The following is a 27,640-nucleotide window of genomic DNA, read 5'->3' as shown; positions in this document are numbered from 1 at the left end:
GCAATACTTTTTAACAAGGAACTTTTGGTTCCTTATTAAAGGAAGGTGGTACCAACTATTTGTATTTTGCACTGACATGCTTATAGCCGCCTTACAGTATCTTGCATTTTACGCCTGATGAGTTCAAAATGCTTTTCGAGCGTGGGCAAATAGAGCATTCCCATTTTATAGATGGGGAAACTCAGGCAGCAGTGAGTTTAGGGAGTTTAAGTGGCCAAAGCCATGTGGGAAATCAGAGCATGCATTCCCTCATCTCCCATCCCTCTGCCTGTTTTGTCTCCTCCTTGATCCCTGTGGCCCGGATTCCCTGAAGCAGGCACACACAGCCTGCCTGGTATGTCACTGCTACCTCAGAGACTCACATGAAATCACCAAACTCATTTCTCCGTGTACAGGCTAAAAGAAAACACATGAATGTGCCTGCCTCAAATCCCCCAGAAAGTTTTTAAGCGATAAAGGGAATGGTTTTGCTAGAAACAAAGCCTGATTCCGCACCCCGAGGGGATGCGATAGGCAGATAAGGATTCACCCTGCTTCCCTCTTCCCTTCCCAAAGCCCTCCTTGCGGAGGGAAGGGAATTCAGACTCCACTGTGTGTGCCAGAGAGCCGAGCTGCGGATAGCGTTTCATTATCAGCCGTGGCTGCCAGTTGCCAGTGGCTCTGGCTGGTACCAGCAAGCTCAGTTCATGCAGAAACTCTGCCTGAAACTCTGGGGGAGGAGAGCGAAGTACCTCACATGCTTAGCTGTTCAGCTCCCTTCTCGTTCCCCAGCTCCCCATTAGGGATTTCTTACCAGGCTGCCTTTTATCTGACACTGGCAGGGTTACAGATGCATTCAGCCCACAGAGAAAGAAGAGGGATTAGAGAAAGGACTTTCAGAAAGCCTTAGAGTTGGACTCTGCAACCTTAAATCATGTTCAACTAGATCTTCTCAGATTGGGAGCATCTGGTGCTAAGCAAATCCAGAGCTGATCAACACATTCAACCTCCTGATTAGCACTTTGCTTCAACTTGCTGACGCAGCCCAGCCTGAAGTCAGCCTGGGTGCTTGAACTGAGTGTCCACGGAGATTTTGCTGAGCATAAATCAAAAACCTGTCACTCATTATATATGCGTTCCTGCTTTGGAAGACATTTGTTTACACATACTGTACACTAGCCCCTTAAAAACATACGCACAAGGCAAGGAGAGCTAGAGAGCTGGGAAGCAGTGCAGTTTTTGGTGCTTGGCTAAAAACAAATTGTAATGCAAATAAACAGAGGGGCGGAAATGACTGCGCAGCCCAGCACAAACCCCACCAGCAGGCCGGGGGCCGGGGACCCAGCGCTCCCCAGCCTTCCTGGCAGGTTCCTGCCAAGCTGCTTACAGAAAGGGGATGCCGGAGCATTCCTTTAAAAGCTATGTGAAAGCATCTCCTTGTTGTTTGCTCAATTAGCCCCAGACAGATTGCTGCTGCTGCTGCTGGTGGCAATGCTGGGTTGTAAAGGAGGAGGGGAAGGAGGGGAAAGGGAGGGAAAGAAAAAAAAAAAAGAGAGAGAGAAAAAAAAGGTTAGGGCCTAGGCCCAGGACCACCACGAAGTTCCAGCCCTCAGGGGCTCCAGAAAACGTTCAGTTTACTCACTCAATTACATACACTGTTTTATAAACCCTTTAAAATAAAATAGAAAACAGTCCCTGGCACAGAATTACTGCTCTATTATACAGCAGTGATGAAAGCCACTGCTGTGTATTTGCTCTCTTTAAAGCAAGAGATAGTTTAACTTAAAAAACTAGGCGGGGGGGAGGGGTGGCTGCAGAAATGCATGCACGAAAACACGCTGTGGGTGGTTCCTACCACATTCACCCAGGACAGAAAGGATCAGACAGTGGGAGAGAAGAGCAACTTGTCTCTGCAGTGATGGTTGGCCCTGAAAAAGCAGCCAGGTTGGGGGGGGAGAGGAACTAAAGGGGCTTAAGGGGACAGGAAGCAGCTGAAGCTTGACTTTAGGAAGCTGGAGGGTGTTTTAAATTACATGTAGAGATAAAAAAGGGACGCAGGTGATGGGGGCTGATTTGTTTGTATTTACAGAGCAGTGGGGCTTTCCAGTCAATGCCTGCTCTCTCCCCAGCCATGCTTACTTACACCATCAGGGGTGACCACGCTGTGGCCCCAAAGGCCAGGAGCGTCTCACAGATTTCTCCCAAGCGCCATGTCAGCCCTGCTGTGCAGCCATCACCCGAGTCTGAGGCTGCCTGGGAGCGATGCTCCCCGTGAGCAGGGTGCCCCAGCCCAGTGGTGGGAGGTGCAACTCACCCCAGGGGTGAATGGGGCTGGTGACAGCTTCAGGTGGATCAGCTCTGGCCCGCAGCTGGGGCCTCCAGCCCACAGAACAGGCAGGCAGCAGAATCTCACTCCTGCTTTACACCCAACCCCAGCAACTGCCAGCGCACAGTGCCATGCTCACCTGGTCCAGCTGAGGCTTTTCGCATAGTACAACCAGTATTAACCCCTTCACCCTCAAACCCATGTGGGGAACAGACGCGTCTTGGGAGTGTAAAGGTAAAGGCACAATGAATTCAGTGCCTGAAGAGAGATGAATTTACAGAATCACAGAATCATTAAGGTTGGAAAAGACCTTTAAGATCATCAAGTCCAAACATCAACCCAACACCGCCATGCCTGCTAAACCATGTCCCGAAATGCCACGTCTACACATTTTTTGAATACTTCCAGTGATGGTGACTCCACCACTTCCCTGGGCAGCGTGTTCCAATGTTTGACCAGACTTACTGTGGCTTGGAGCAGATGGATGGGGGAGTGAAAGAACTGGAGAGAGAGGTGTATGGCAAAATGATCAGTCAGGGTCTTGGGAGAAAGGTTAGTCAAAGGAAAAGGAGACCAAGAGCTGAGGGTGTGCCTAAGATAGCAAGCTCCTTGGGGAGGGGGACACACTAGGAGTCCTAGTATTGGGGCAGGGTCCTAGCAAAGTGTTTAAGGGGACTGCTGGATTGTACTGAGTGATGTGCTCCCACAGAGTATTGCCACCTCACAGTAAACGCGAGCAGGGGTCTCAGAAACGTCAGTCTAAACTTCCTGCTAAGATGGCACAGATGCCATATTTGCCTGGACACTGCTGCCTGTTGCGCTGGATGCAAGTAGAGGTCCCCTTCCTTTCTCAGCATCCATTGGGGTGTTCTTCCTGGCTCTTTCATGTGGCTGAGCTCTAGCAGAGCACAAGTGGTTATTTTCTCTGCATGGAGCATGTAAAAATATTTCCACAAGGTTAGGAACTGCTGCCTTATGGGTAGACTTCACAATCAACATGCTGCGAATGTGGCAGCTCGTTTAACCCGCTCACTCAGGAAGCCTGAACTTCTCTGGCTGGGAATGACAGTATGCACAAGTGTGACAGTCCCCAGCAGCACAGGGGAGGACAAAGCGTCGCTGGATGCATATTCTAGGGAAGTGTTATGCCACTGCTAAGGCCAGAACTCATAAACCATTTCATACAGCTTGGAAAAGAGGCTTACTAGAATCAGCTAAAAATGTAGTCACTGCATACTCACTGAAACAAAAATTACAACTATTTAAGAGATGCCTGTTTTAACTGCCAACTAATATCTTTGTCAGGTACACTCAGTAGTTGAACTACTTCAGGGGACAAATCATATGGACCTCTCAGTTTTGCTATGAATTTACACCATTCCTACATTATCTCCAGCTCATCTTGCACCCCAGTGCTCAACATACATGTGTGCATTGTTTAGTCTGTGTCTGTTCTTCACAAGCTTTTGTAACTCCCATCTGCACTGCAGCATGCTTTCTGATCCCGACCTTGTGTTAAGTGTTTTCAGTTCCTGAAGACTTCACCAGGAGGTACTCAGCATCTTGCAAGAGCAGATGCTTGAATGCAGCGAAAGCATCAGAAAGTCCCTCAGTTCCTTCCTGGCCCTATCCTGATAAATCTTGGCTGGGGTGAAGCATCCTCACAAGCAGTCACCCATTCAATGGTGGAGGTTTCATAAACTGTACCTGCGTTCAGAGGATGACATGAGAGAAAAATGTGCTCTTTGGCCCTCATTAAAATAAAACAACCTTGCTCTGTTTCATTGAGAAGTCCTAGGACTCCAAGCTTGGAACAGGACTTGGAAAATGACTGGAAACGGGAGCCAGTCCTTACTGGATATGTGCCTTTTTCTGTTCTTGTGAGAAACCACACAGTTTTGGCTACGTGATAAACCTCTGGAAAAAAAAAAAAAAATCTGTTTGCACATGTTCTCAGGAGGGCAGCTAAAAGCTCCAGAGACTCTGTCTGCAATGAGCACTCTCAACCAGGGAAGTGCAGGAGGAAGGCAGGGCTTCCCCCATGCCTGTATCCTGCTCTAGCGACCACTGCAGCACTCGGCACAGAACCGCTTCCCTCCTGTGCCCAGAATGATCCTGCCCGGGCACGATGGTGGCATGGAAAGGGATGCATGCAGTCTGGTGCAAAGCAGTCAGGGGATGAGTGCCAGCTGGGAAATGGAGCATGGGACTGTTAGGCAAGGGGACTAGAAATAGCTGCTATGGTCAGACCAGAGGAGGATTCAGGTGGGTATCTGGGAATGACCAAATAAGAGAGAAAAACAAGAATCTCCATGGGACAAAGACTAGAGGAAAAAACAAAGAGAAGGCTGGGAATGGGATGAGTCTGGTCCTGGGACAAAGCCATAGCGGGGAGCGGTGAAGCTGGGGGCAGGAGCAGTAAGCCTACAGTAACTACAGCCTTCTCCTCCCACCACCAGGAATGGATCTCAGGGCTGCTGATGCCCATGGCATCCATGAACCTCCTGGCAAAGAGTTTCTCTTATCCCATTGCAGATCCAGCTCCCCTTAAGGAGGATGACCCATTACTATCAGTTCCCATCAGCTGAAGCAGCAGAAAGCTGTACAAGGGAGCTCAGGTTTCTGACACTGCTAATGATCCATGCAAGGGCCAACTTCATCCTGTATAATAAAACAGCTTTGGGTTTTTTTTAGTGGACTGAACCTTTCCACCCAACATTTACAAAGAAAGTGCTAAGGCTAAAATGTCAAGTCTGTAACAGCTAGGAAATGCCATATGTAACAGGCAACTTCAGCACTTAAGGTGGCCAGTCCAAATGAATGGGCCCATGATCGGAATCTCCGTGTCTCTCAGGTCTCTGTAAAATAGGAGGAAAAACCAACCATGTTCATACTGAGGAGGCAAAAATGAGGTTGTTAACAGTTGTGAAGCATTAAGATGACACATGTTGCAGAGAAGCCGTAGAAGGGAAGATCTTGTCTCTTGCATAGTATACAGTAATTAAGATTTCAGACACAAACTGAAAAAAGACAGGAAAATGAGGAATATTGGAAACCCCCACATTCAGCAAGCACTACTCATTCTGGATGTTGACTGTGTCAGGGCACTAAGGAAAATAAAAATATACGGTGCCATAAAAACTGCACAGGAACAAGCACAGCAAATTTTTAGTCTAAAGCCTGATCACGGAGATATGCTACTACTAAGTATGTACCAGGATACCAAGCTAAGATTACATCAGCATCCTGAATGCTGGTATTTTTTCCGTTTCTGAACATATGCTTTGTGGCAACAACACTGCTGTAATGCACTTTTTGGGTGTGCAACGATTCAAGCTGTCCCCAAACAATATTGGCTCCGTAATTCCCAATGCACATAAAACATCCCTGTCCCAACAACAACAGAAATGAAGGCAAGTGATAAGGTGGCAAGTTTTATGTCAATTTTGCTAGTTCTATCCTATGTGTGTGTCTTTACCATCTCTGTTCTTGGTGTTGCTTTGAAGAAAGGTTAGGCTGCTTTACTGTGCCTGCTTCTTCCTGGCTAACCTATACCAGATGTATAATGTACTCCCCGCTGAATGTGGCCTAGAGACTTCTTTGGGAACTGTACCCACTGACTCTAGGGCTCATCTAACTCCTCGACTAGCCCATCACCAGCACTCCCTCTCTCTAGTCCCACTTCAATAAGTACATGCTGCTTTTGAGCTCCTCTTTAAAAATAGGTTCATCAAAAAGTCTGGAGCATGATCCTAATAACTGTCTTTGAAACAGTGATTGAATGCTCTGTGCAATTAAGTTCTTTCAGAACTGCTGCCTGCCATTTCCTATCCCTTTAATAATTACCTCCTTTTTCTTAGGTACCAACATGTTTTTCAAACTGCTACCTGTGTGAGGTAGCTTTCACAAAGCCCATCTGTTAATTCTCTGCTAGCAAATTCCTTAAATTAAAGTATCAAAGAGGAAGGAAAGTGGATGCTTCCTAAGCATGGTAATAAAAGCAGTAGGAAGAGAATAGTATGGCTCTCAGGAGGCATGGCTTGCAAATCCGTAAGTTTTATTAAACTCCATACCTTGAATTTAACAAAGGCACTTAAAAGTACCATCTCTGGCCAGTGCTGTCATAGGGCTGAAGTTAATGCAGGACTGGGATGTCACTGCTGACAGTTACCTGCTCCCTCCTGTGTCTCTAACTTTCTTTTCAGTTTGAAAGTACTAGGCTGCATCTGATCTACCCCAGTAACCAGTGTTGGAGTGTTCCCTCTATTTAGGTGTCCAGATCTTTGCCAAGCCCCTTATTAAGTGATGAGGTCTCCCACCATGTCCCCAGGGAGATTATCCCACAGGCTACCAGACCACATCGTTAGGAAAACGTTCCAGATAGCCAACCTAAATTGTGTTTAATTCAATCCCATTACTCCCAGCTGTACCATTTGGACCACCCTAAATATGCCCATATTCTTCCGCTGAAGGAAAAAGATGAGAGCTGGTTTGAGTTACGTTTGCCTATCATTTGTGGTAGCTGTTCTCCTGCCATCCTCCTTGCATGGGACTGGAGCTCATTTTATGAAAGGAGGTCAGTGCACCACTGGCTCAAACAGCTCTTGTACCCTGAGCTGCCTGGGCAGTGTGGCCAGGACTCGTATGGCAGAGCAGGGAGCACACAGCCAGTTCTACAGCAAAGCCAACTGTGGGATTTGCTTGGGGCTGTGTAGGATGATTCAGGGATATTTCTACCTTTGATGAATTCTGGCTGATGCTTTGGAATAAGGGACTGCTGTATTTTTATTTTTTTAACATTTCTGGGAAGGTGTATGCAGTTCTGCTGAGGAGGTTTCTACATGTAACTCCCAGACTAGGGTCAACAGCCAGCTGCTACCGCTTACATCTGCTGAAGTGTGATCAGCTTGCAACAAAAGGTGGCTCCAACCCAAGAGAACTAGTTTTTTTCTAACCTGGCCATGGAGGCTCGAGTTTGAAGAAGGAAAAGTTAACAAACAGAACAACACAGCCAAAGTCTTGATGAAAGGGGGAATATGGAAACAGACTTACAGGGCCACACCAAAAGCTTGGCACAAGATACAGGAAGTCTTGGGCAGGGAGAAGGAAGTCATGGCATGCTTTCACAGTGAAAAAGAGGGGCCCAGTTTACTACGGGACCAACCAAGGTCAGAAGAGACATGCTGGGCTGGAAAGACTCCGCAGTTCAGGAAATAAGTCATGAACTTCGCAGACAGAACCCAGACCACTGAGGAGAACCTGACCCCCAGCCCAAAGAAATTCCAGAATCATTAGGAAACTGAGGCAGGGAAATGAACTGAGGCTTTATTATTTTTTCCTGCTCAGCATAATGGTGTATTCATAATCTACCTGAATGTGTCTGTGCTAACACCGATCATACGGTTCCAAACAAGAGGGCCCACAGACTCATTGAGAAGTGGGTTTAAGCTTTGGAGAGGTGAGCAGTAGACTCTACAAGAATAGGCAAATGAACCATGGGTTACAGCTCCATTACTGTCCCTGCAAATACATCTACAGACTCTGAAAAATATTCAGACAAGGATGACAAGGACAATCAAGAAGACAGAATGGTTTCCATACTAAAGTTAACTAGACTAGGATCTGCATCCTGGAAGAGACTACTGAAGCAGATGTCAGCAAGGTCAAAGGGTGATTATTCCTGTTTGATATAATCTACTGAAGAAATCAAACATATTACTATTTTCTAAAATATTAGCTAAATCAACACCCCATCTCCTCATAGTTCACGCTGCAGGTTAACAACCAAATACGACCTGTTCTGCTCTCCTAGTGATTCATGCAGATGTGTAGATGTGACACTTAGGGACATGGTTTAGTGGTGGATTTGGCGGTGTTAGGTTAATGGTTGGACTCAATGACCTTAAAGGTCCTTTCCAACCTAAATGATTCTATGAGTCTATGCTCAGGGGAGGACACAGATGGAGCAACATGAATAATGCAAATCTTCAGTGATAGGGGGGCAATGAACCCCACAAGGGCCACTAATTCAGACTGATGTGATGGGCAAAGCCATGAGTAGTCACAGATTCTGCTATACAGGAACCAAGACCACAGCACACCGAACACTCACTGGGTGTTTCCTACAGAGACTTGCAACTGCAAGATCAATACTTTGTTTCCACACATCTTTTTTACTTTTAGTTTCAATATAAAGGAAGATTTGTCATATGCATAGCTGACAATAGGTTACACTATACTATGTTAAGTGCAAACCCTGCTCTGTGTCAGGACACTTACAATTGGGAATACACCCATAAAGACAAAGCGAGCAAACAAATCCTGATCTGTCTAAATAACTTCACATGGAGCCTGCAAAGGAACTCACTTTTGTCCTCAGTCCACACCCTAGAGCAGGGATCTGCCAAACCCCAACTATAAATATTCATTAAAAAGCCCTCTGCTTGGGATGCAGTCACTGAGACAGCCATTTCCTGCCCATTATCTCTCAGGGCAGGAAATCAACAGTTCCACTCAGGCGGTTACCACCGAGAGCTCTTGCCACGCACACTTCCACTGGATAGCTTAACTTTGCCCAAAGAAGGGCCACATAGTTGTAACCTCTCTGAAGCCCCAAAATAGCATTTTATAGCAGTAAAGCAGATCTGAATGTAGCTGCCCTTGTATTTAGTACTAAGCACAGCAGCTCCTAGTACAATATTCCACCTTGAGCTTTTACTCGGAGGAAGGTGAATTGGGAGCATGCTGGCACCATGGGTTGGCAGCATCCACAAAGAGAAGGATGTCTGTGTGATCAATAATTTGACTGCATTGCCCCTGACACTGACAAAGATTACTAGTCAAAATAATGGCTTCTTCTGCTGAGGACAACTTCAGGCTGATCTAATTGTGGTCTCTGGGAAAAGACTGTCTCAGCACCCAATCTTGTTCTTTGCAACAACAAAAACAGAGCTTTTCTGCCAGCTTCAGAGGAGCAAGTCCCTGAACTATTCTTATGCCAAGAAGCTGTACTTTCCATGAAAAACAAATCCTAGTATTATAGGACACCACACTGCAGAACTACCACTGTTTATTGGCATTTCATGAAGAAGCAGGAGTAAAACCTCGAGGAAGAAATTCTGAAAATGATTACAAATGCACTGTAAATACAGCTCCTCTACTTACCTTTGGTTTCCAGCCTCTGATCGCTTCCAATCAAACAGTCTTTGATGTCTGCACCCTTCTCTATCACAGCGTTATGACAAATAACACTGCCCTGAAGACAGCACCTACAACATAAACACAAAGTAAAGCAAGAAAATAATTTAAAATGACAGGTACAAAACAAAGGTAGTCACCAGAATATCTAATAAGCCTGTGACACGATCCTGTAAGTAGGTTAAGTTCTGCTCTTTTCTCAAAAGCTCCACTATTCTTCTCCTGATCCTCACACCCAGTTGCTGCAAAAACTGAAATGCCAGCTGTCAGAATGGGTTTGCAAAAAAGGGTTTCCAGTTTTACCTCTTGTTAGAACAGCTTTCCTCTACATTTCCTTAACAGAATAAATACTGCCAGAGGATTTCACAGACAGGACACCAGCCTGGGACTTGGGACCTGGATCAAGTCTCATATCTTCCAAAGACAGTTTGGGTAACTGTGGGGGTGGCTTCTCTGCTCAGCTCCCCAGTTAAAAAGAGAAGCAGCAGCCCAGTCCTTCCCTGCAAATTTTCATGAGAAGTTTCATATATTCCAGCTTGCGAGGCACTAAGAAAGGTTGGCAAGAAAGGGCAGATCAGTACCTCAGCTGGTTGGCTTTGTTCATGTTATATTCAAGCACCCAAACATGATTACTCTGCAGTACTAAACCAATGAAACCCACACCGGACCTGCTCCATCTGCCTTGGGTATCTTCACACGCATGTAGCCTTTGACACCACAAAGCCTGAAATACTACATAGGATGTATGACTTCAGCAAAGGTCACCTTTTTCCAAAATGTATTTGAATCTGTGACAACCAGCTTTCAAATCTGCTGATCTGGTTGTCCAGATAGGAGAGAAGTTTAGAGTCCAAGTGCTGGCTCTGTAACTCCTCTGCTGAGGGATGCTGAGTGAGTTACTGCATTGGTCTGAGCCCCTCCATGCAGTAAAATGGGAGTTGTGAATCTTTACTAGTATCTGTGATGTGTCCTGAAATGCTGTTCATTCAGCATCATGAGTAGCGTTAAATGGTATTAAGTGTAATTTCTTTAAAAGCTACAGAGAAAAAACATAGCTATGATGCAAATGATTTGTCTCCCTATTTTCACATGTGCAAAGATAGGCAAAAGTCATTGAAGGACAGAAAATTCAAAGGCACCCAGCTAAGAAGTGACTAAAAATACTAAGTCCAGCACAAATCAAACCCAGCTGACTGGGAAGAAGGTATAAGAGATATATAACCCCAGAGAGATGCAGGTAATCTGCTCCCCCATATTAATCCTACTGTGAACCACGGCATTTCATATCTTCTCCCCAGCATTTCTGCTAATATTAATTACAATAATTGTGGATGTTCTTGCTACCTTCAGTTGAGCAGCTGATCTCTGTCTGAAGTTTTTGGCTTCAGTGACTTTCTGCATGGCAGGTTCCACAGTTCAATGACCTGCAGCCATTGCCCACCTCGATCATGGGTGTCACCACTACTCATTGCACCAGTGAAACACAGCTGCACTGCACCATCAGGCTGGCTCATGGACAGAATTGTTACTTTGGAGTCTGAACTAACAGCATAGAGGGGTTCTGGTATCAGGTCAAAGCCCTGAGCCTCAATTCTGCACTGACTGGAGAGCTAGCCAGCTGTGGTCCTCAGGAAAATAGAGAAACATCAATCCTCACTCAAGGCCGCTGATCCTAAAATTAATTCCTAGTATTTTCCAGCTCACACATCAGTATCATCTAGTATACAGAATTTGCCATTAAACATATTACAGTTCTGTCACTTGTGTGAGTCAGAGCAGAAACCATCTGCCCCACAAAACCAGCATTAATTCTGCAGGAGTAAAAGCAATAAAAGCAGACCTCAGCCGCAGTGGTTAGCAGTTACAACCCCCCTTGAACAGACTATGCCCTCCGAACAATTATTCTTTTAACTCATTTACCCCCTCCTTTGACCTATAAGGAGGCAATATGAGCAATTACGCTACAAGTAACCAGCTCAGGTTGCCTTGGCAAGGTTTTTACTAACATGTTAATACGATAAAAAGCGGCAAAGATACACAGCAGACCCCTGCCTGCCTTTGCTCTCACACTGTCACGATCTGCTTCCTTTCCAGTAGCTTCGTGTGCCCGCGCAGTGGCTCAGGCCATCATCTTGCACAACAGCGGTCACTGAGAGCGAGAGCACTTGGCATTTGCAGCTGGGCTAGGGAATGAATCGGTGGAGGGAGGACTGCCCGCTGCTGCCATCCTGACTTGGCTTTCAATAGGACCAGCGAAGGTGATGGGAGAGGTTGCTCATTTCCCACTGAAATGGCTCCCATCCAAAATGCACACTCCAAAATACCTCCTCCTCCATCGCTTCGAGCCAGTCAGAGGTGAGCCTTCCCCTGCAAACTTTTAGGTTCCCACCATCTATCGCTTCTGAGCACGAGCGCAGCCGTGAGTACGCTACACCTCTTGGCATTACCCTCACACAGGAGGATATTCCCCAACAGAGAAGGGATTTAAGCTATCGGTCTGGAGTTCAGGCTGGAGAATACTTGGATGTGTGTTCAGAGCCTACTTGGGGATAGTTTTTCAACTCCCGGAGAAAGAATAGCATTGTAACCAAGAAACTGCTGATGACATTAACATCAAAGATAAGGGGGGTTCCTGCCAAACCATTTGTTGGGAGGGAGAGGCCAGGGAACCAAGATGAACTTGTCTGTGCCAGGTGCTCGCAAACCAACCCTTCCCCAGTGCCAGGGTGAAACAAAACCCAAGAACGCCGCCACCCCAGGAGTTTCTTAAAACTTATAAACCCAACCAACTGCAGAAGTTTTAAAACCATACTCAATGCTCAGATTACCCCAATCACACAAACCAGCAGCGAATCGGCTTTTATTGCTCAAGTGGAACAAAACTTCAAGAGATAAAAACACAATTTGTGGGTGTTCCCTTCACCCGCTGACAGATGTAACACAGCCATTTTGAAACCACTTGTAAACGCCTTTTTTTTAGAAAAAAGTATGTTATAAAGCCTGCCAAGAGGAGTATTTTGTGTGTTTATTTAATTTTTACTATTTTTTTAAGTCAAAGAGTAAGGAATAAAGTTTTATTCTCTTATAGGGTAAATATCACATCTGAGGGCACTTCGCTGTATTCTCCTTGGCTAAACAGACACCGTGGTTCCTGCCTTGCTTAACAATTAGGTGCTATTAGTCCTCAAAGGTGCTCTGACAGCACCCAGCTTCATCGACACTATTGTGTTTGCGCATACGTGCACATTTGATGTACTGCTTTATAATGCAAACCATATTTTTTTTCCCCAGAAAATGTAGTATATTTTTAAACTTTTCAGTACGGTGAAAATGGATATCTTCTGACCTTAAAATCCAAAGAGCATGTTCAAACCCACAAGAGGAACTAATTTGGGGCATTTGATTTACGGCTGAAATTTCAATTTGAATTTGTGTTAAGTGTAATCACAAACTGAAAGTCTGGCAGCTGGGTGTTTTTCAGAAAATAAATAAAAATATTCAGTGTGCGTCTGCATTCTAGAGAGAGCATTTTACAAGCCCAGTCCTGTAGTGGGAACAGATGTAGCTAAGACATTAATTTGTTATACAGGTACAACATGCGAATGGAAGCATATGCGAGAGAGTGTGCATGTACGCCTGTGTCTGTGCACGCATGCATGCGTGTATGTTACGCGCCTGTATCTGAGAGACAGAGAGGCTGACTTTGGGGTGTTTTTTTTGAAAGTGAGAGAACAAGAGCAAAAGGAGTAGTGGCCAAGGAGGCATGGGGGGATTACAAGGATTTAGGTCTTTAAACTGCAGACCACCTAACAAGATCACTCTGAAATGTCACTAATTTCAGTTAAGGCCACAGACCTCCCTTCCTCTGCCCTCCCTCTCTCCCCCATTGTAAACAACTAATCCCAGCAGAAAACAACAGAGAGCAAAATGTACACACATTCTGCAACATTCCAGGTCCTTCTTTATCTTTTATTTATTTTTCTAAAAGGTCAGTGTATGTATGGAGGGAGGGGGGAGGGGAAGAAAGCCAAAAAAACCTCAAGTCCATCTCTTGTGTGGGCTTGAAGGAAGCTGGGAGAAAGCAAAGTCCAAGAGCATACAATATGGAGCTTTTATAGCACAGCAATTCCTGGACTCAGCTTACTTTTCCCTCCCTCTATTTGTGGCAAAGTCACATAGCTTTAAACCAAAGGACAGGGTGGTCGATTACATCTGAAAGAAATGTAAAGAATCGAGAAAGAATTCCATCTCCTGTCGAAATTATAAATAAGGAAGTATTAGTCCCAGAGACAGGCTGATTTATGCAGCCCTGGAACTGCTGACTTCCAGCCTGAGTATCAGTCTATAAATCAAACCCTTAAATCAAGTGTGTCAATCGCTGCAGCACTGCGATACTTAGGAAAAGCAAGGCACCTACCACTGAAAGCAGGAAGATTGCCAGGGGACTGAGGTGCCGTACCCTTCTTAATTTTCAAAAGTGTAAATCTGAGATCAAACATCCTCTGGGGGAACGGGAAATCAAAATACGCAGTGCTCAGCACACCGGGAGCAGGCTGCAGGAGTCCAAGACACAACCCCCTAATTACAGGCTACCCACTGATTATTTAGGACTCTGTGATTAAAGTGATGAACGCTCCTGGGAGAAAGGGGCTTAAGTAACTGAGGTCAAGACCTCAACTGCAGCTCTCGCCCTAGTTGTGCAAGCTTAGGAAGGTATGAATGTCACAGGTTTGCCTTACAGCAAATCTCCTGAAATGCCAGTGGAAGCTATCCAGGTCTGCTAGTTTAATCCAATTGTGCCAAAACCCCAACATAATCTCTGTTGGGCAGCAAAGCAAATGAGGTGTCTAAAATGCTCCGCTTAAAACTATACACTCACGAGGAAGAAAGAGCCTGGAGCACAAAGCTTAGGACAGCCTGTTGGTAATGCTCCGCCATGCCAAGAAGTCAGGTCTCTTGCTCCTCCAGATGAGCTACGGAATGGAGAGACTGATTCAGGAGTTAAAAGCAAAGGGTGACATGCCTCGGCAGCTACTTTGCTGACTGAGGGGTAACAGCTGTGGATTCCCCTGGGAGCAACATCCCATTCTGTCCTGACCAAGAAGATAACAGCCACAACAGGCACCTTAATAATGCTGAGAGGTGGCAAGGAGGTAGGTAGAGAGCTCTAAAACCTACCAGCAACCCCTCAAGGAATCCCCCATCAGTTAAGTGAGTTGGTGGCTGGGACACACGATCACAGGGATGAGGTGCAAAGACAATGGGAAACCAGGAAAGAGGTAAAAACACTACTAGGAAACCTTAGAACCCAAAATGTTGCCTTCACCAACATGCTTTACACACCAATACATTTTTACACCAACATGCTTTTAAACACTAACAAGGGAACTCAGGGCACTGTGAATCTCATGTTATACACTCAAGTAAATACCAAAGACTACAATAGATGCCAGCAGTACATGCTATAATTTATAGATACATTTCAAAGCAAGCATTCTTAAGTGAATTTGGGCTTTGATCTCCTGCTTTTCCCCTTGGGGGTAACAAAAACATTCTACCAACCCCCCTAAATTCTTCACCCATCTCTGAGGGTGTTTTCACTAAGGAACTTGTTTCATGTCTCTTTTCTAGCCAAGCTCATCACTGTGGTATGGCTCCTTTACACTTCTTCCCCACACCCTAAACTTTGCATTACATATTGCATATACTTGCCAGCACTCGTATTTTCCAGTGAAAGTTCAACTGACCTTAAAGGATTGCCTCAAACCTACCTTAATGTGTTTTATTAAGTGAAACTTAGGCTGCCGGGGGAGGTCGCCTGGAAGGTTGTACTTCACCTCTGAAACTTCAGTTAAATCCAGCTGATTTTGGAACAAACAAATTGGTGGCCTTTTATGTAGCTGCAAGTTTGGTTTTGTACACTTCAGTGAAAGTACGCTGCAAGCAGTTCTACACCAAGAAACCCCACATGCAGGAAAATTGACTCTCTCTTGCAGAGTGGGAGGGCCATGTCCCGCATGATTTTACAGCCACTCAGCTGATGCCTGGGAAAAGCTATCAACGTCGATGTTAAGGTAAGAAAGCAGAAAAATTGTATGTTCACTCTCATCTGTGGGTTTGCCTTACTTGCTCGCTAGCTGGCACAGTCAGACTGAGCAGGGTAGCTGGCACACACAGTAGAAAGACACTTTCTCTGGGGCTTTTCAAGGGCAATTCTGGGTTGAGAGCTGTAGACACTCATAGGTTAAATCAGCTTTCATATCATATAGGCTAGATTAACAAGGAAAAGAATCTTCTAAATGTCACACTTACAAACAAAGCCTGGCTTCTGATAGCCAAGTTGAACTTGTTCAACCCCACACTCACCTTAGAGATGTACAGGCATGATTCTGGCGCAATGTGAGAATTACTTCCTCTTCCATACTCAGGTTGGGGTAGATTTTCAAGAGCACTGGAGACACATCCACACTCCTACCCAAACCCAACAGCAATCAGCTGCTTGTGAAAAATCTCCATACCCCTCTTCGATTAGACCCATGTGGCTAGCAGGAGGCAGAAGCTTATTTATAGCTCTGCGGTCAGACATAACTCCAGCCACCTGAAGAAGCAGATCAGCAGAATGAGAGGAGATGTTTTAAAATGCCACTTTTCAGAGCCGATCCGTGCCTTAAGTCCAACATTTCATGTACAAGATGTTTGGAAAATTGGGAAGAGCTCCCTGCACTATCAGGGAAACATCTGTATCTGAGATTAAAGAACAGGTGATTTATTTAAGACAGATTGATGTACCAGGAAGCTAGCCAAAAGAAAACTGTGTGGGTTTTTTTTTTTTGAGGAGCTGCTAGTAATAATGAATAATATTCACAAGATAACAAGTACTATATGAGAAATATCCTAAATACATTAGATATAGCAGAATCTGACTTCAGTTGAAAGTAACTGAAAACTAGCCCTGCAAGTAGCTCAACTGCTTTCTGCTCACTGGCTTCCTAGTTTGCCCTCTCTTCTTCAATTTGTTTTCCTGAAGGCAAACTCTGTCAGCCAGAGATTGTCTCTGTTCAGTATCTCATACAGCATGTGCATTGAATTAAACAGTAGAATGAAAATTATGGTCCCTGACCAAAAAATTTACAGTATAAAACCAAGCGGTGTGACAGAAAGGACAGAATGTAATTGCTACATAATCAAGAGAAATAAGAGCCCTTTTTACAAGCAAGACTATACCTAGCTTTCTTCATATATTCATGCTTACCCATATCCATAATATACTTTAGTCCTACGTGCATTTTATCCATATATTTAAGATGAGCATGTGCTTTTTCTGAATCAAGTTCTTTTCATGTGCTTTCTGTGATATCTATTCTAAACTTGCTCTTTCTAGGGCTAGCATAGGGCAGGGGGGCAATTGGTGGTGTGAGACAAAGTGTCCAGAAAACAACAGCCATCTTAAAAAATGGTTAAAGATACAAAATGTTGGGAATCCCAGCATAAGCAAAGCTTTATTTCCAGCTTTGCAAGCTATGGTGCTGGAAACAACTTCATCTCCTCATTCCTTCTCATGAGGGAATGTGCTGTAAAATATATTTTACAATTTCAACAAATGTTGCCTTGGCAATAGGATTATTCCTTTGTACTGCCATTATCCAAGGGGAAAAAGACCACTTATGCACTGAACCCCTATAAACGCTCAATTCCATCCTGGTTTTAATTAGAACTTTCTTCAAACCGCTGACTGTTTCTACATCAGGTGCTGATTTGGCACTATTGAGGAAACAACCAATAAACTTCACAATCAATCTGCAGTTAGTAGTCAATCCAGCTCGGCTTGCTTGTTGTTTTCTTCCTTTGTACATGTTCTCATAGAAAGCAGCAATAAATTGGAGACATGTGGTAAACTAGAGTAGCCTTTAACCAGTCACACGTGGTCTCTCTCCAGTCTTCTCACTGAGTAACGTTACAGCATGTATGCCATCTACTTTCACACAGGTAGCTGGAACACCCTTAACAAAATCCAACAAATAACTTACTGCCTTCATAAGACCAAACAAGGAAGATGCTAGTTTTGGCTGACATAACATTTTTGGTGACAGTCATCCCTCCACAAATCTGGGTTACTTTAGTCCTTCATACAAATTTTTAATCCAGCTTATTCTTTCTGCCCAGCGATTCAGAACTCCCCAAGGGTGTTCATATCTCCTCGTGGGACTTGTCCAACTTCCCTCCTGTCCTCAATATTCATGTCACCTCCCTGCAGTTTTAGTTTTTGTAATCGCAGTGCTCGGTGCAACCTCCTTGCATTCCAAGTTCCCTGATGCTGCAACACTACAGTTTGCTGCCATCATGTGCATCCTGACCCAAAACATATCCACTTTTCTTTCTAGCCCCTTCCCTTTCCAAAAGGTAACCTCAGCAGTGTGTCATATGGGGAATTTCACCAGTTCTTGTTGGGTAGTATGTTTTTATGTAGTTCCAACAACGTGCTATAAGCTTTACAAACACAACAAGGAGACAAGGTTAGTGTTCAATAGTTCCTGCCCTACACACACACACAATAACCTAAGTCCCATCTGCAATCCCAGCCTTACAGTTCCTGACCTGAGACTGCCCACTGCATCAGGCTATCTGGCAACTATCTGCTGCAAACTCCTTTCTGGAAAGAGCCCTCTCCTTCTCCCACTGCTATTCACAGTTTGGGATACAGCTTGAGGGGTTTAAGGGTGAGGAATCTTTTGAGACATCACATCAAAGCATATCCACATGATGGACACCAGGATAGACACCGTTGTACAGTCAAAGGCGAAACCTTACAGACTTCTGCAAGGTTAACCCAGAGAACTGTGAAATGTCAGCAGTGCAAATGCCAAAGGAAGGCAGTACCCGCTCTTCAGAGTGTGCGATTCTACATCCCACAAATTACACCTGTGCTGGCAAGCCCCTGTGCCACATGAGACATATTGAACACACACTGTAAAACAGTCAGGAGTGGAGGTGTGTGTCTGTGTCTCTACATCAGAAATGGAAATAGGGAGACTAAAATGAACATTGGAAGAACTTTCCAATGTGGTCAATAGACCTAGAGTTGTTCATGATTTTCAAAGAACATCATCTTTTAAAGTCAACAGCTGCTGAGTTCAACTCAGCAGGTACTGCCTAAAATTCCCTGACCTGTGCCAGGCAGATGACCAGACATTTCATTTATCTTTTCCATTGTCAAAAAATTATCATCCCCAGTGAGCAGTTTTTCTGATAAAATTATAGGTAAGGCAGTTTGAGCTTCCTTGGTTACTCTGTGAAGATCTGGTACATCCTAGCTGTGGAGGTGAAATCTTGATGCAAATCTTGAGTCATCTGCATCTCACTGTCACCCCAGCGCAATTAGACAATTCCTGCTCCCAGAAGCTAACAAACTAAGTAAAACTACAAGCCTGTGAAAAATAAAGCCAGTGTTTGAAAAAAACCCCAACAAACCATCCACCAACTACCAAAACAAAAGCCAAAACGGGAACCTGAAATCATCCATCCATATCTAGGTCTCATTTCAAGGAAGGTAAGTGTGCCTGAGTATACCAAATGAAACAGTTATCTGCTCAGGTCAGCATAATTAGTTGTGAAATTGTCTGCAAGCCCCAACAGCAGTAATTTCTGTTCTATGAAGATATCAAGGTGGAGTTAATGTATCAGAGACATCACTTTCCATTTGCAAATGGCACAATCTCCCTACATAACCAGCTTCAGTCAGTCTGCTAGTGTTACAGACTGCTCCTTTGGAAGCAGGCTATAACAAGGGCACTCCTGCACCAAAGACACTGGAATCCAGGGATGCTGCTGTACTGCACCACCTCTAATGCAAACAGAACAAACAGAAGGGGAAGCCCCAAGATACTATAGAGGCTGAGGACACGTATAGTTACTGCAGGAACATTCAGATTATACAAAGTTTTCAAGTGACCTATAATTTCAGCTTGATTAGTAGATTTTCTCCAACTACGTAACTCAGTGCAGTCATTTGTCACTGAGCTCTGGGGAGCCGTCCAGAGGGAAACAAGAACCGTTTCCCTGCTGCAGCCTGTCACCTGGGCAGGCAGCATCTCTCAGCACTTGCACTGTTGTATAAATTACATCCCTCCCAGCTTGGTCAAGTATGTCCATCATTCAGCACATATGTAATCTTCACTATTTTATTGTCTCATTGATGGAAGAATTAGCTGCACAGTGGGAAACAAATTAAGAAAGGACTACCAATTATTTTGCCTGTGTTACTAACTTCTTTAATCCCCTGTAATCTCTTCTAAGGGGGGAATCCTATCTACTCAAATCCCTTCACGGGAGACATATACAACATACAGAAGCCCTACACACCAGGGAAAATAAAAAACCCAGCTACTCGTTCTCCAGAGTATCAAACACACCGGCCATCACTGAAGAATGGATCATAATTTGCAAACAGTATGCAATGGCACTGTCCAAGTGAACCCCAGTTTATCGATTTATTCAGTTGGGAAGGTCATCATCATCTAGGTCGTAACCTCTGTTTCTTCAATAAAGAGCCAACCGCAGCCTAACAACAGGAATCTAGTTTTGTTCTAAGCACCTTGTGGTGTTCCCATCTGCCCAGAAAGAATCTGTTTATCCATTTCAGAAGCTGGTATCAAATGTAGTGAGGTTATTCAAAACCTTTTTCTGGTTTGGAGATGTAATTTGTGGATTTTGAAGCCGCAGGAACCATGGCACAGGATTCTCAATTCACATTAGAGGAAAACCATCAAGAGATAAAACTGTTTAATCTGTTTTTTGTTTGTTTGTTTCACAGAATCACAGAATCATAGAATAGTTTGTGTTGGAAGGGACCTTTAAAGGTCAGCTAGTTCAATGCCCTGCAATGAGCAGGGACATCTTGAACTAGACCACGTTGCTAGAGCCCCGTCCAACCTGACCTTGACTACTTCCAAGGATGGGGCATCTACTACCTCTCTGGGCAACCTGTGCCAGCGTTTCACCTCCCTCACTGTGAAAAATTTCTTCCTTACATCCAGTCTAAATCTGCCCTCTTTCAGTTTAAAACCATTCCCCATGTCCTATCACTACAGGCCCTGCTAGAAAGTCTGTCCCCATCTTTCTTATAAGCCCCCTTTAAGTATTGGAAGGCGGCAATAAGGTCTCCCCAGTTTGGTTTTTTGTTTTGTTTTGTTTATTTTTTCCCTATGTCAACATAGTGAACTGAAGCTGCTGAATCACTTTTGCAGCTTAGGGAAAAAAAAAAAGAAAAAAAAGGGAAGATTCAACCCAGAGAAGCTAGAGGTGATCTAAGTGGTAAGGAAATTACCAAGGCAGTGCCATGTATAATCATAGCTCTTGATAAATGAACTTAGAATGCGGAGCAATTTTTGCATTTGGTTGTTCCCAGTCTCCCGACTTTCAGAAATTATTTAACTGACCTTTCTTTCTTCTCTGGGTTATCTAAACAGCTTTGTCTTTTCCATAATATGTGCCCTAGTGCAGTGTTCTCAGCCTACTGCTTCAAGTTGGTATTATTGCAATGAACACTGCTGGGACTAGCCTTCAGTTAACACTCACATCTGACTAGGGCATTCATATAGTAGTCCATTAGTTTGGTTGAGCTGCTCATGTCAGCATTAAAATGTATATTCTTTAAATTACACAGTTTTTATCTACTTCTCAGTGCAATTCCAGAAGTTTCTAATATACAGTACCTTAGATGGTGTTAAAATTGGCTTATTTTTTGGACATTTGCCATGCAACAAAAAATGAGTTAGATCTGCTAAGGCACTTTATTATTCTCATTTTGACCCATATCAGCCAACATATACTGACTTTCCAATTATAGTCCAAGATGTTTTCTGAAGTCAGTGATTAGATAAAGCCTGAGTTATTTTAGAGACACTTGGGAGAAAAGATGTTTGTAAAGAAAAGTTGTCCATTGTGGGCAGTTTAAAGCAAAACCACATATCATTTATCCACCTGTTGCAAATGTATCCATCAACATGTGTAAGAATCATTAGCATTTTAATAAAAATCTATCAAATTTAATCAAAGTCATGAAAGAAGGTCAAAATACATAGAAATTCTTCACTAAGGTACAAGCAAGACTTCTTTCAACAAAACTCAGCTATTAGAATATTTCTATATCTCGCTACCTGTGTGTACGCATGACTTCATACCCCTCTAATCTTAAGACCTACCATGAGGCAATAAGAAATACTTGATCAGCTCAATATTTGTGCAGATCTACACAATATTAATTACAATATGCTTTGAAATAAAGCTCCATGGTCTATGATTTTACTTCTGGCTGGAGAGGAATAATTACAAATTTGAGTGAGTCCAGTGCATCAGTGTGCAGTAACCATGGAGCAGCTAAGGATGTAAACCCCTGGGACTGAGGTTTTTCACTCAATGGTGACTACATTGTTTTCACTGAGAGTGACCAGGAATGATATTGTTTTCCAGAAATTCACAAAAATGTTACCCTAAAAGTTATTTTCCCTCTTAAAAAAAAACCCCAAAAACACCACCATCTTTATGATGCTTGTGGAATTTTGTGGAATGCTTAAGCTAACAACTCTGAGCTCAAGCTAGAATTTAGAAGAGAATAATACCATATACCAATGCAGACAAACACAAGCTGATTTGCGACTCTTCATAAAAATAGCACTATTTATACACTTAGCTGCCTCTGTGATTTAATGATAGAGCCGCTCACCTCATATGCAAAACTATACCATTATGACTGTGGCATCAATTCATTAATCAAAATGACAGAGGGTCTCATGATCAAACAAGAGAGGTTCTGGTACTTCTTATGACAGCAGTGCTTGTGATACAGCCATACTGGATCCATTTGCGACTGAACTGGAAACCAGCTATTTTCTATACTCAACAGAATTCTGATTTATGATGTGCTTGAAATTACTGTGGATTTCTATTAAAGACAAACACTTGGCAGTAAGGTACCATACTTACCTGTAATTGAGTTATGTAACAGTAGTATCCTCCGTACACCCCACATCCTTTGGGGTTTTTTGTTTTTCAGATATGCAACTTTCAGAGCCAACTTGGCATTTTTTAAGAGTTTGGCCTTTTTCCTGAGGCCCTAAGCAAACCTCAAGCCATGAAGGAGCCGGGAATTTATACAGGCCTGCACAGACTCAATCAGCAGTTTCCTTTCCACTGACATCCACAGGAAGCCAGCATGTATGGAAAGATGGGGGCATACAGACATCAACAATTACAGATAGGCCACTTCTCCAGCATTTGGAAATGAACAGCTCAAGGCCACCTATTTAGTTAGTGTCTTTAATGCATGGGAAACCTCTACTAGCTGGCAGATTTTCTCTCTGAAAAGTCATTCATTTATTCTATTACTCAGCATATGCAATGGTAAAGCAAAGCTGCAAGATGACAAAAAAAGGCCAAAGAAAATTACATTTTAGGTGAAGCTGTACTGTTCAAAGGTGATAACATTTCTAGTTGGTAAAAGTACCACTTTAAAATGTGCTTTGTGCCTCAAATATTTTAGGTGTACTCATAGACCCAGCCGCTAAAATAAAGCTTGGAAAGATGACACACAAGCTCATACAGACTCATGCATACACTTACACATTCTGAAGATGATATGATCTCCTCTAAAAAGGAGAAATTTATGTTCCAAGACTGCAGCCCTCTCATTAATTCATTTCACTTGTGCATTTGTAGCCTGCTCATAAAGACTTACTTCTCGCTCAGTCTTTAGAAACACACCCCCTGGTATCAACTGTTCTGGTTGAGGATTGCTTACAGGACAAAATTACTGACTCTGTCTAAAAAAAAGAAACTGAAAATTTAGGGGACCAAGATACAAAGAGGTGACATACCCTTCCTCAATTGTAACAGAATTCATGATGATGCAGTTTGTTATCTTAACTTTGTCTTTTATGGTACACATGCTGCCAATGACAGAGTGTTTAATGGATGTCTTTTCCCCGACTTGTGTGGATGATCCAATGATGCTGTCTGATCCAATCTAGGGAAGAAAAGAACAGAAACTGGCAAAAGTACCTGGAGCTCTCTGATATTTCTCCATACATGTGTTCCAAACAGCACGTCTCATGCACTCATCAACAAAGCGTACCCTGCTCTACCCTTAGGGATCCTTGGCAGAGCAAAGACCTAAAAATCTGGGGCCCATCTCACAGGCAGAGTTGCACAGTCTTTCCAAGGTCCATTAGCTCGGTAAAACTACATTAGCTGATCTGTCTCTGTAGGCCTTATGCAGTAAGGTAAGCACAGTAAGAACAGTCCTGCTGGTAGTCACTGGTTTCACTAGGGTTCGCCCAGTGGGACCTGTGAAAAGGAGGCTTGAAGCTAGTATTCAACTAACTTGCTTTAGCAAGAGGCAGAGCTAAAATACTGACCCCTTATGAGTGTCAGTCCTTGCCTTCCTTTGGGAGGCAAACTGCTCATCTATCATGAACTGCCATTAGGGAACAAGAGACTGTCTGACTTGGGGGTAAGGTAGAATTTTTACCAAGTATTTTTAAAGACGGAGACTGAAAGGTAGGAACCCATGGGTGAGCCTACAAGGAGGCTCTGGGCTGTTATCACCTATGTTGTAATTCCACGCTTCAGAACTCAGCTTCACTTCGAACAGTGGGACTGAATTTTAGGAAGCAGTTCTTGAAGCAAAGGGCATGCAGACTGTATTGAAAGAGCAGAGACGGGGAAAGGGAACACTTACCATGCCTCTGTCAGTGATCTGTGCAGACCCATGAACCAGTGGCTCTTCCAGACCCAGATTAAGCAACAGCTTGGGAACCTAGATAGGAAAACCCACATCGCAAGTTAACATGACAGTGTTATACATGCATGTTACATACACCACTCAAAGATGGCTTTGGTTTCCATTGCAGCTAGGCATCTGCCGTAAACGTTTTAACTTAGAGGAAAATGTAGGTTCTTGCATTTTAAATCTGCAACCAGATACATGATTCATCATTTTCCCCTTTTGTAAAGGAGATAGGTACACTTCCACTGCGGTGCACCGTATGTCTCCTCTCAACTCAGCTTCCCACCTGTGGAGAAACAGTGGACCATCATCAGCAAGCAGGTTGGCTCCAGCTGAACACAGTGACGTCCTATGCATTACTACAATGTCCAGCATCTGCCATTTCAAACACAGCTCAACGTGTTTTACATCATTCAAGTAATGCAAAAGAGTGAAGTAAATAATATAAAATACAAACAGTAAACTGGCATAAAAAGATGACTATACTCAGCCCACTCAATAAGGTAGCATGCTAAGGCACAGGCAACAAGAAAGTATTTCAGATGTTTAAGGAGAAAGAAACTAAGGTTAATCAAGTGTCTATTCCAGATGGTAGAAAGTTGCAGAAGAAAAGGCTCTTAACGGAGAGAAGGCAGGCGTTAGATAAACAGACAAAGCAGCAATGGTAATAAGAGAGAGACATAGTCCATGAGGTAGCCAAGAACAAATCCATGGAGAGTAATTCTGAACTGGCTCCTCAAAAGAACGGGGAGCCAGCATTGTAGGAAGATGGGATATCACTCCATCATTCCTCGTTTTCTGAGTGAAAGAGCAGCCTGAAGCATTCTGCATCTCCTGGCATCAGGCTGGGGCCAAGGTCACACACTACAGAAGGGATGATGACAGCATGGATGGGGATGGTGGGAGGGAGGGAGGTGGGAGTCTCGCAGCAATGCACAGACACAGTGCTGTACAGAATTACTTGCAGTGGTGATGCAATGTATGATGCATCTTGGTAGGACAGAGATGGCACCCAAAGAAACACAGAAGATACAGAAGGCAGCAAAATGATGCATGAGGGCTAAGAGGTCTGTGTCACGTCAAATCATATGCTTGAGTGAGACGCAATGCATGCCAGGGCTGGTGTGGAGCTCCGCACATGCTGTTGGCCAGCCAGGATGTATGCAGTGACTGTCCATCTGGGAGGTCAGCTGGAGTCTCAGCATGATGAGTGATGGTGTAACTGGATTTGCCTGAGAGGAGGAAAGGGCACTCATTAAGTCTCTCTTTTCTCTACTCAGGCACCTATTTTTACAAAATTCTTAGGAAAGTTTATCTCCAAGATCTCTATTGCTCTGTTAAATTTGGCTGAGAGTTGCCAGCAATTTCCAAAGCTGCTATGAAGGAGCTGCCACACAGTACAATTGTGTAAAACAACTTCCTTAGAAAGCTGGGATAACAAGAGCTGATGGCTAGGGAGTGAATCTCAAGAAGCAGATCCCACAGATCTGAAGAACTTGGGATCAGATCAGAAAAAAATATCTTAAGATCTCAAATGAGATGCTACTTGCAGGAAATTGTTTGGATATTCATAATATGACCAGCCCATTTCCCTTCCAGCATGCAAGGATGGATAAATAGTGCTGTTTTTCATATGATAAGAATTTTCACAGTTGATGCTTCCTTCTGATGAGTGAGATGAGCTCAGATGAGCTCACATCTCTGAGCTATCATTTCAGACTGCCTGTTTTCCCCAGTAGACATTTCCACATCCGTAGCTCTTTACATCTTGAAGATGGTCCTTCTCACTAGAGATGTTTTTTCTTTGTTTTTAAAAAAAGAAGAGTAGGTTAGATCCTTCAGTCCAAGGTGCAGGCGCTACAGAAAACCACCAGCTTACCAAAACACCACAAACTAGGCCAATCCACCTGGATGATGGTAAAGGGATGTTGCCCTCTCCTGACGCATAGCTGGGCAGCCACAACAGATAGATCCAAGAGAGGAACACACACCAAAGCATACCTACAGCATAGGCTGGAAAGATTCCTACTATCCAGCACTGCTCTGCGGGAAGGGAAAAAGATGAGGAAAGGCTCTTGCCCTTCTCAGTGGAAAGGTGGTGTGGTGACATAAATAAAGGATTTTACTGGTCAGAGCAAAGCCCTTATTAGAATCAGTTGATGGTAGTGCAGCCTGAGGGGTGACCCACGAAAGCTACCAGCTCAAGCATTTTGCTCTGAAAAGGAAGGTTAGATAGGGGGCAGGAGTCAGAGGGAGTGCCTGGGTCAAGGGAAGGTTTAAGATGTGTTTGGATTTAATTCATCTTACAAAGAAACTATTTCCTGCTATTGAAGATAACTCCCTCCTGAACCCACCTGCCCACACACAGGCTGCAGGCATCCAGAAACCCAGCTGGAAGTGAAATGATGTGAGTAAAGTGTTTCCTCACCAGAAGGGCAATGGGTTAGGATGCCGTTCCTTCCCACGGCTACTGGACTGGACTGCTACTGCTCTGGGAGCCTGTCCTCTTGGACAGCAAAGTTCTAGATCCTGGCTTTGCAGCGAGGGAATCAGAATCTGGTCTGTAAAGACCAAGATAAGAGCAAACAAGACACCAAAAGTGTTCCTTAGAGACCAAGAAAACAGGTAAAAAAAAGCAGATAAAATTAAATGTGCGTATTTTATGAGGATTAGCAAGAGAAACAAAAAGCAGTGGCACTGAAAAAAGAAACTCCTTTCTCACAACCCCTCATTATGCTCCATTTTATGTTTTACCTCCACATAGTTTCCTTAGAAATTTTACCATTCTGGAAAAGTTAAAAATTCAAAGAAAATCCTTTCCAACACTGAAGGCCCCAATGTGATTTCAAAACACTAATTCTATGTACCACCCAGGAGCAAACACATTTCCTGAACTGACCAAAACGTAGAATATTTAGGTTAAAAAAAAACAAACCAAAAAAACCAACACAAAAAAACCCCACATGGAGTCTGACTGGCTCAAATCAGTAACTTTTTACTGAAGTGGCTGCTGCCAAATGTACACGCACACTTCCCCTAGCAAGCGGTGTTCTCCCTTAACCCTTTGGGCACACTTGTTCTTGACATTCTTGGGAAAAGTTTTCCCTTTCTGACAGCAGTGCTGCCTCCCTCATGTCCCTAACCTCAAAACAAATCGCTTTATTTCTGTGCTCCTCTACAGGCACCAAGGAGAAAGAACTCCAGTGTGTGAACTCACTCTGCCGTGCTGCAAATCTCATTTTCATAAATTCATCCATTCATTTTATTAAAAAGAAATCAGCTTAATCCAAGAGCAAAGGCAAGGCAGTGATCACTTCTAGGATTCCTAATACAACTTTATTGCTCTCCCAGCCCCA

The 27,640-nt window shown here is 43.8% G+C and overlaps 1 protein-coding gene across 1 annotated transcript in view; it reads right to left on the bottom strand.

The window, feature by feature from the left end:
* The window catches only part of EIF2B3 (eukaryotic translation initiation factor 2B, subunit 3 gamma, 58kDa), a 56,337-nt gene that overhangs the window by 2,430 nt on the left and 26,267 nt on the right, over positions 1-27,640 (bottom strand). Inside the window, exons 6-8 of the mRNA XM_010292753.1 lie at positions 24,237-24,314; positions 23,374-23,522; positions 9,470-9,573 (exon numbers count right to left, since the gene is read on the bottom strand). Of these exons, the coding sequence (XP_010291055.1) occupies positions 9,470-9,573; positions 23,374-23,522; positions 24,237-24,314 (331 nt within the window). The remainder of the gene's footprint in view (positions 1-9,469; positions 9,574-23,373; positions 23,523-24,236; positions 24,315-27,640) is intronic.

The sequence above is a fragment of the Phaethon lepturus genome, unplaced genomic scaffold, assembly GCF_000687285.1.
Source record: "Phaethon lepturus isolate BGI_N335 unplaced genomic scaffold, ASM68728v1 scaffold29658, whole genome shotgun sequence".
NCBI classification, from domain to species: Eukaryota; Metazoa; Chordata; class Aves; order Phaethontiformes; family Phaethontidae; genus Phaethon; species Phaethon lepturus.
Note: the sequence above shows the minus strand (reverse complement) of the source record. Positions and strands in the feature narration are given on the sequence as shown.